The sequence below is a fragment of the Palaemon carinicauda genome, chromosome 4 (assembly GCF_036898095.1).
Source record: "Palaemon carinicauda isolate YSFRI2023 chromosome 4, ASM3689809v2, whole genome shotgun sequence".
NCBI lineage: Eukaryota > Metazoa > Arthropoda > Malacostraca > Decapoda > Palaemonidae > Palaemon > Palaemon carinicauda.
The window spans coordinates 79,329,375-79,339,374 of NC_090728.1; the positions used below are offsets into that span (position 1 = coordinate 79,329,375).

The 10,000-nt window shown below is 32.3% G+C and overlaps 1 protein-coding gene across 4 annotated transcripts in view; it reads right to left on the reverse strand.

The window, feature by feature from the left end:
• The window catches only part of LOC137640022 (myophilin-like), a 141,996-nt gene that overhangs the window by 90,023 nt on the left and 41,973 nt on the right, over nt 1–10,000 (reverse strand). For 3 of the 4 annotated variants that reach the window (XM_068372386.1, XM_068372383.1, XM_068372385.1), the window contains exon 2: nt 5,183–5,334. In XM_068372386.1, the coding sequence (XP_068228487.1) occupies nt 5,183–5,334 (152 nt within the window). Of the gene's footprint in view, nt 1–5,182; nt 5,335–7,353; nt 7,398–10,000 lie in introns of those variants that run through there. The other variant, XM_068372384.1, reaches the window with a different exon arrangement.

The window sequence follows — 10,000 nt, forward strand, 5'->3', positions numbered from 1 at the left end:
ACATGGGACTAAATCTTACATATGCATCCATACACATATACAAAAAACACACATATATAAATATATATATATACAGGACAAAGGCCTCAGGCATATCACTCCACGCGTCTGTTTATTGCCTTTCTATGCCAGTCTACACTCGCAAATTTTCTTAGCTCGTTAACCCATCATCTTTTCCTTCCCATGTTTCTTTTGCAATCTCTAGAGACCTATTCCGTTATTCTTAAAGTTCATCTATTATCTGTCATTCTCATCATATGTCCAGCCCATCTCAATTTCTTTTTCTTACATGTTGTTAGTATATTCTTTACTTTAGTTTGCTCTCGTATCCATGTGGCTCTTTTTCTGTCCCTTAGTGTTATTCCCATCGTTATTCTTTCCATCGCTCTTTGAGTTGTAGCTAGCTTATGTTCTAAGGCTTTAGTAAGGCTCTAAGTTTCTGATGCAAAAACTACAACTGGTAGGACCATTTGATTAAATAAAGTAGCATTTTACTTTTCATAATCTTATTTTGTTTACCAAAAGCTCTTCATTCCCTGCTTATAGGTGGTAGGTTGGCCATGGCTTATCGCTAGAGAGTTATGGGGTCCTTTGACTAGCCAGACAGTACTACACTGGATCCTTCTCTCTGGTTACGGTTCACTTTCCATTTGCCTACACATACACCAAATAGTTTGGCCTATTCTTTACAGATTCTCCTCTGCCCTCATACACCTGACAACACAGAGATTACCAAACAATCCTCCTTCACCCAAGGGGGTTAACTAATGTACTGTAATTGTTCAGTAGCTACTTTCTTCTTGGTGAGGGTAGAAGAGACTCTTTAGCTATAGTAAGCAGCTCTTCTAAGAGAAGTACACTCCAAAATCAAAACATTGTTCTCTAGTCTTGGGTAGTGCCATAGCCTCTGTACCGTGGTCTTCCACTGTCTTGGGTTAGAGTTCTCTTGCTTGAAGGTACACTCGGGCACACTATTCTATCTAATTTCCGTTCCTCTTGTTTTGTTAAAGTTTTATAGTTTATATAGGAAATATTTATCTTAATGTTGTTACTGTTCTTAAGATATTTATTTTTTCCTTGTTTCCTTTCCTCATAGGGCTATTTCCTCTGTTGAGGCACCTGGGGTTATAGCACCCTGCTTTTCCAACTAGGGTTGTAGCTTAGCAAGTGATAATAATAATAATAATAATAATAATAATAATAATAATAATAATAATAATAATATTCTTTTAATTTCGGTCTCATGGCCAGGGAAACACTTACTGTCTGTTCTAAGTACGTATATTCATTAAGAATCTCTACAGGTTCGTCCATAACCTTTATTTGTCATCCTAGCATTTTCATTGAACATTATCTTCATTTTATTCATATTCATCTTCAGTTCTACATTTCTGCTTTTTCTAATCAAATCTTCTATCATCTTTTGTAATTCCTCCCACGACTCTCTAAATAGAACTATATAATCTGCAAATATTATGGTGTTATGGTAATTCCAAGTAATGTTAATTCCTATATTATCCTAATCTAAATTTCTAAAAAACCTTTTATAGGCACACTGAATAATTAAAAAGATGGGGTCTTCCTGTCGAACTCCTTTCACAATCGGAATTGTCTCACTATTTCTATGTAGTTTTAGGACTGTTATACTTCCTGTATTGATTGCTATCTTCAAGTGTTCTAACATGAGATTCATCTAATCCTTGTCTATAAAGTGCTTTCATTACAGCTGAAGTTTTGACAGAATCAAAAGTTTTCTTATAGTCTATAAATGCCATATATAGAGGTTTGTCATACAATGTTGATTTTTCCATTAGCTGATGAATTACATGGATATGGTTTGTTGTTGAATACCGCTTCTAAAATTTGTCTGAACTCTCTGTTGAATAATTCATGCTGAAGGTGTCAAAATGTCGTACTTCTAATGGACGTTCAACACAGTCCTATGTAATCAAAGATCACAGAACCTAGAAGTATCAAAGGAGGGGAATCTACAAGAAAAAGAGACTGTGCTGTTTGTTGCGATCATAATCTGTATACTGGTTAACTCAACCCTGACAAACATTGATGCTTAACACAGTTTATATAATCTCTAATCCGATCATTTGGCTACAAACATTCAGTCTAATCAATCAGATTTCAAATGAAAAAAATTCCTCCCTATTGGCAACATAACTGCTGGTAAACAGCAACGTGTGTTTGTCAACAGCATACACATCCACAATTTCATTCGAGGAAAAAAAGGAATTTTATCCCTTCCTTCCCAAGTGCAGTGTATCAATCATTGCTAACAGGATGAATGAATACCTTTCTCTGGGTTGCTTACGGCCAAGGTTGATATCTGTGGTATATTCATAAATAGAGAAAATGTCTAGTTAATAATAATCCTATCGGGCATAAATAGTGTTGCGTAAATGTGAGATTCCCATTTATGACGATTCTTATGTCTACCAATTTGTTTATTTTCAACATTATGGATCCTGACCAGTGATGATGTGGTTTAAATAAACTTCAAATCATGGATTGTGTCGTTTGTAATAAGAACTGAATCTATGAGGAAGGCAAGCAGAAAATAAGCAACTCAAAAAGAACTTTGAGACGGTGAACAATTGCAAACAAAGAGAGAGAGAGAGAGAGAGAGAGAGAGAGAGAGAGAGAGAGAGAGAGAGAGAGAGAGAGAGAGAGGGGGGGGGGATTGGTATTAACCTCAGCGTCCCTGAAATTGCTTGAAGGCAAATACTGCGAAGCTGAAGACGACTTTCATTCTTAAGGTTTGTCAGAAACTCGTCCTGAAAATTCAGGATTTTTTTATTAGAATGACGAAGTTATGACAAAGTCATAATACAGTCACTTCCTTTATACACTTAAGCAAGGAGAACTTTATTCAGAATTAATCCATAAAATTATTACAGTATAGCAAAACCTACAAGTTTGGTAAGAATATTTGTAAGAGCAGCTAAATTAAAAGTTTTATAAGAACAGACCCACAGGACGTCAATACCGAAAGTAACAACAGTAATCGACCAGCATGAGGAAAATTTGATCAATAATCAACAAAACGATGAAAACCACGAAGAAATCCTAAGAGACCTTCTTGTATTTTCTTCAGAATCTGGATAACCTGTCTACCGCAACCAGAACCCATTCACCTGCAATTACGGCAACCGCCGGTAAGCCCTCCCTCACCTGCCAATGACGCCATGAGTCAGATGAGTCATCCATAAACCCCGTCTTTCCTCCCTCACACAAGGAGCTCCTCCTTCCCCTAAAAACTTGGAGAAAAGAATAAAAAAGAGCATCCTCGGTCTCTATTTTCAAGCCAGATTTTCATCAGCCATTCGGACACGAATCCTCTTTCTCGAAGGCGCGTTCATTTACAGATGTTCCACTCAACAAGAGACATTTTCTTTTCACAAGGAATTATTCAAAATTAAATTAACCTTCGTGAAGGTTAAACTGTAAATTAATGAAACCCTTCTGGAGTTTTTCTGCCATGACAGCAAGCCTAATTAAAATTTGCGGCGAACAGTAACACGAGAAATATCTTGACAGAACATTTAACTCTAGAAAATCCCTCCGGAGGAACTCAACAGAAAAAAAGAACAAAAACAAATTGTTGGCACAAGGCCAGTTTTAATCAAACAACACAGCAACAGTAATACTATAGAACCTTTCGGACCAAATACCTAACTCCCACAGCCCCTAACTTCCACTGCTTCTTTTATCAGTAAGAGAATCTTTCATTATATCCAAGTTTTTAGGAAACCAACAGATATAAATGAAGAACAAAGAATTAAAACGTGGAGAGAGAGAGAGAGAGAGAGAGAGAGAGAGAGAGAGAGAGAGAGAGAGAGAGAGAGAGAGAGATGAGTGGAAGAGTGGAAATACAGCTTAAAAGGATGGAAAAGTAAAGTTCTAAGAATGACTACACTGAGCCATAATGACGTAATGCGTTACAAGCAAACATTGCAGACGCTCAGGCTGAGCATCTGTCATTTAGATCTGACATAATATCATATGTGCAGGATCAGGCAATATTACACAATAGTAAATGGTGATTTAAGAACGGCCATAAATATCATCCAATAATTTACGGAATATAATTACACTGCTCTCAACCAATAGAATAATGCAATACACATAGGCTACAATTAACTCTTATTATAAAGCGGTTGATCTGTACCATTGCAGGAACTGATTTGAATATTAATGACATGTAAATTAGTATCGATTATAACTATTACAATATATTGTATATATATATATATATATATATATATATATATATATATATATACATATATATATATATATATATATATATATACATATATATATATATATATATATATATGCATATATATATATATATATATATATATATATATATATATATATTGCACACTTGAAACTTTATTTATAGAATTGGTTTTTGTTACCTCGGTCAACGAAGCTCCCTAATCATATACGCCAGCTTGTCTATCCAATACATCAAATTGTTATTAACAAATTTCTTGGATAAATTAATTTTGGAGACGGCGATGAGCTATGGAAAAGTCCATTGAAATTCCCTACAGCTCAGAATCCCGGTATTTATCATCATAATTCTGAAAAATTCCATCTATTTCGATAGGATATAATTTTTCTTTTTCGTTACATCACGGTATAGAAAAACAGAATTCTCTGAAATTTAGAAATTCTTTTGATTTGCCGGAAATACCCGCTCAGAGGGGATTTCATTGTTTTACACAAATTCAAGACCATCGTCTTTTCTTTTCTTCTGTCTTTTCGTTCATATTTGCTGGTTTAGAAAATTATTTTCTTTGAATCTATTATTTCAATTTCTAAATTTTATTTCCAGTCATTTTGAAAACATGAAAATAGAAGGGATAAATATTTCTATTTATGACCGCAACACTTCAAGTAACAACAATAACAACAACAACAACAACAATAATAATAAAAATAATAATAATAATAATAATAATAATAATAATAATAATAATAATAATAATATCTTTTTCTACACTATCATGTTTAAATAAATCTTTTATTTGCGTAATATTGTATTCCATCCTCAACAGATAGCAGAAATACAAGGTTTCTTAAGGTCAAGAAGAGATTTTTCTCTTCCTGTTCTAATATAGCCAAGATCAAAAGTCACATTGTGAATAGGAACACTTACGTGCAGAGGGCTACCCCATCCTTGAGGGCGTGACCGAAGGCGAGCTGATCAACCAACCCGTCGGAGGTTGGCCAATCAAGAGTCAGGCCGGTCACCGATTCAACCCAATCACAGGCTTCTCGCGCTCTGACAATGTCAAACTTTGCCTGGCTCTGTTTGGAAGAGAAACAAATCAATATATTACCTTACGGAATAAATAAGAAGAGAAGTTTCGAAATAAAAAAAAAAAATCTGGGTTTTTTTTATATTATTGAAGCTACCATAACACGCACGATATAACAAGCGTGTACACATCACACAGGGTAATAACCGACCACCAGAGCACAAATTTACATTAACAAAAAAAAAAAAGACACTACAACATATTAATTACGTAAGAACACGAAAAAATATTAAATGCATATGACCTACACTAAGTATAAAATTTACTAGGCGAGCCCTCATGAAAATGGCATTAACCACTGTGCATATCTACTGTATATAGAGCGTATCTCTGAGCGCCATCAAACCCACTATAGTCCATTTCTTTTATCGAGGCAGATTTGCACCGACTCGCAGCGGTGCCCTTTTAGCTCGGTAAAGTTTCCTGATCGCTGATTGGTTAGAATTATCTCGTCCAACCAATCAGCGATCAGGAAACTTTTCCGAGCTAAAAGGGCACCGCTGCGAGTCTGTGCAAATCTGCATCGCTAAAAGAAATTGACTATTAATACGATCAGCAATTTTCCCCCTGAATGCCTAATAATCTCAGCGTCATCGGATAGTCAGAAAATTTCATCTTTTTTTTAATAATTCAAGAAGCTGTTCATAACGCAACTACATCATATGTTCAAGTATTGTTTAAGCGTGTAATTTCACCAACATATTCTAGTGTACAAAAATAAGAAATGTTAAAACTTGCAATTCCCAACTATTTATCATCTATTACAGCAATTTAAAAGCTTTAATTCTTAATCATTTAATTCTATCTAAATTTTTAGATACTTCAAGCATTTAAAAGCATGCAATATATCCATCTATTTATGCCGTTGTTAAGGTGCCTATTTTTTCAATTGAATTATGAGATACTAAAGGGTTGAACAAATTTGATTTTAATCTCAAACTCAAGGGATTTCTTTTTTTATTCACAATAAAGTATCAATTGCATTCGGTGATAAAAGATATGCTGGTTTTGAACAAAAAAATTTATTTTTTCTGGACACGGATACCTGCTTTAATTAAAAAAGATATAATAGAAGTGACAGTTATTTGGTAAAAAAAAAAAAAAAAAAAAAAAAAAAAAAAAAAAAAAAGCAGAAAAACAAGGTTTTGAATCTAGTATACATGTAAAATCTTTCACATAAGCAGCAACATCTCCTTAAGGATCATAAAATAAAATACGACAACATTACTGTATAAAAGAGTCTAATTCACTTGAGATTACCATATTTTATAATAATAGAACTGCTGATTTTCAGTGGTCGAGTTTCGTCGGAATATGATATCAGAAATGAACAAGTCAAAATGAATCAAACGATTTTTTGGGGGAAATCAAACCAAATGCCAGATATTCCTTTATCTTGGAATGCTGCTTAAATTGCAAAATGAATTTCCAGGGCTATAAAAAAAAAGTTGAACAAAGTTATAAAGTAATTTCATAAAATAAATCTTAGAAAGGGGATTAAGGCGATAAAGAATCGAATAGTGTTGGGTAAAAAAAGTATATTTACAGCGAATCGTAGACACGGTGTTTTGCGAAAACGGTATTTGAAATACTGTCTCGAAAACATCAACTCAAACATTTATCTAAGGAGCCAGATTCAGAAAAGAACTTGAGAAAAAAAAAACTGAATCATAAAAGTAAATTAAACTACAGTTATTGGGAAGTGCAGCATCTGCCAAATATGACTAATAGTTCAAGTAGCGGCTGCAAGTTTTCACGGGTTTATGGATATCACCTTAATTTCTTCAAGATTTTAAACTGCTAATTTAATAAAGTAAATATATGCTTATAGATATTTAAATATCATAGGATTAAAACAACTATGTCACACATAAAACACCAACGGGCACCTAATCCATATTTAATTTTGCATCCAAAGAACACTTCCTCAATCTTCCACTACCACAATCCAAACAAGAAGAAACATATAAAGAAAAAGAGCCTATCCGCCACCTAGCCAAGTACTTACAACTAACATGGCGAATAATTCATCTCTAGTTAGTTTTCTGAGAACCTGCAAAAAGAAATGGCGTCGATAAGACAGGAAACAAGAGAGTGCAGGGGAAAGGTGGGCATTAAAGCGAACAGAAGACACCTTCCCTGAATCATTAAAAAGCAAATTAAATAGGTAGAGGTACAAAATACCTTGGTGGATGGCAAGGAAATAATTAGGCTGGGTTTAATGACCTACAGGATGTAACATTAACACAGCAAGCGAGGTATGGCTACGAGAAACACCCACTTTTTACATAAATATCTTGGCCCTCCCTACGAAAAGTAGGTTGAACAAATTTTAACCGAAATTGATATTTTGGGGAGGAAAGGCACATAAGGATTACTATACAGATTTCAATTTGTTTATACTTTGTGTGTGTATATACAGTATATACATACATATATATATATATATATATATATATATAATATATATATATATATATATATATATATATATACATATATATATATATATATATATATATATACACACAGTATATATATATATATATATATATATATATATATATATAAACATATGTATATATAAATATATATACATGTGTGTATATATATATTCATATGTATATATATATATATATATATATATATATATATAAACACACAAAACCATGAATATTTACAACATACAAAAATTTCCTAACTATCACAATTATATACACTAAATACACAAACAAATTTTTGTTTGTTTTAAATATTCATGGTTTTGTGTATATGTATGTATGTATATATGTGTGTGTGTATATATATATATATATATATATATATATATATATATATATACATATATACAAAACCATGAATATTTACAACATACAAAAATTTCCTTATTATCACAATTATATACACTAAAAACATAAACACATTATATGTGTATGTACATAATACAGTATATGCATATGATATATATGTGTGAGTAAAAAATATGCTATATACAGTATATATTATTCAATTCTATAACTAAGGCATATACATACAATTAATTGTTTATATTTACTATAACCTACATTTATATTATAAAAGGAAAAATATGTAAGGACTACTATATACATATATTTTACATACACAAATATATATACATATATATATAATATATATATATAACATACATATATATGTATAATATATATACATATATATATATATACATACATATATACATATATATATAAATATACATTTGTGCATATATATTGTGTATATGTGTGCTTACATATATACGTATGTAAATAAAAGACGGTATGTACAGTATATATTAATCCAATTCTATAAATAAGGAATATACATACACAAACAAAGGCTGCTTCCGTGGCTTTCTTATATAAACCTTTATACCAGAACATTCTGATTCTTTTGGTGAAATCTTTACCCGAAAGCTAGAACAATACAAAAGGTAATAACCGAACACTAAATTTGATGGAAACATAATTTAGTGTTACCCTTAACGTGACAGGAGAGGGAAAAAAAAAAAAAACATATCCATCACTCGCATGTATTCGACTTACTCCCATTAAAGCAAACCTTGAATTTTAATATTGCTGTATTAATTTAGCGACTGACTCACTAGCTGCTTGGAAAGTCATTAAAATTTGTCTTGCTCTTTCCAGTGAAGGCTAAAACATCACGAATGAGAAGGATGAGTGAGGATGAGAGAAAACAATTATAATAAATGTCAACAAAACTGGCGACTTAATTGGCTGTTACTCACCCAGAAATATGAAAACTTAGATAAGGATACACTTGCAAAGAGGATGTGATGCTCACACAGGGAATATACTCGTACTCACGAAATTTTCACAGGTGTCATATAAATATGAAAATAGAACAGATTGAGAAGTGAGGTTCACCTTAGGAAACCATGCTGGTGTTCCAAAGGAAATTAGTTTCCTCATTTGGGGAGGAGAGAAAATATTATCAGATTCAAAGTGATATGATGTCATTTGGAGTTCCATTTCAAATGAAATAGACATTAAAAATATAAAGGCTTTGGAGGCGTATGTAAGAATAATCACCTTTTATATATATAAATATATATAATATATATAATATATATATATATATATATATATATATATATATATATATATATATATAAAGCTGACTAGTCTATATTTCCGATAGGAAATGGCAAATGTAGTTTCTACGATAAGAATTTGTTATCTGAACAGCATTCGACAATGACTTCAGTATTAAAAATGGCTTTAGACACCAGAATACATATACCTATTCAAACACAAGAAAAGGAGGGAGATGCCACTATTCTTATAAAGAGTGAAATAACATATCTTCAAGTGTTCAAGAATTATTGAATACATCTTGAAATTTGACCTAAATCAATTAATCTACTCGATGATTTCCTTGAATTACTAGAAAACCAAATCTAATCGAACAAATTGAACAGCAGTGAAGAGAGAGAGAGAGAGAGAGAGAGAGAGAGAGAGAGAGAGAGAGAGAGAGAGATTAATATTTTGTCACGTAACGGCTTCCTGTCACATGAATCTGAAATCGTGGATTTCCCGCCAACGCAAAGTTGCGGGAGTGAGTGAAATTAGATGATTTATCACTTACAGGATACGTCTAATCACTTAGAAATAATT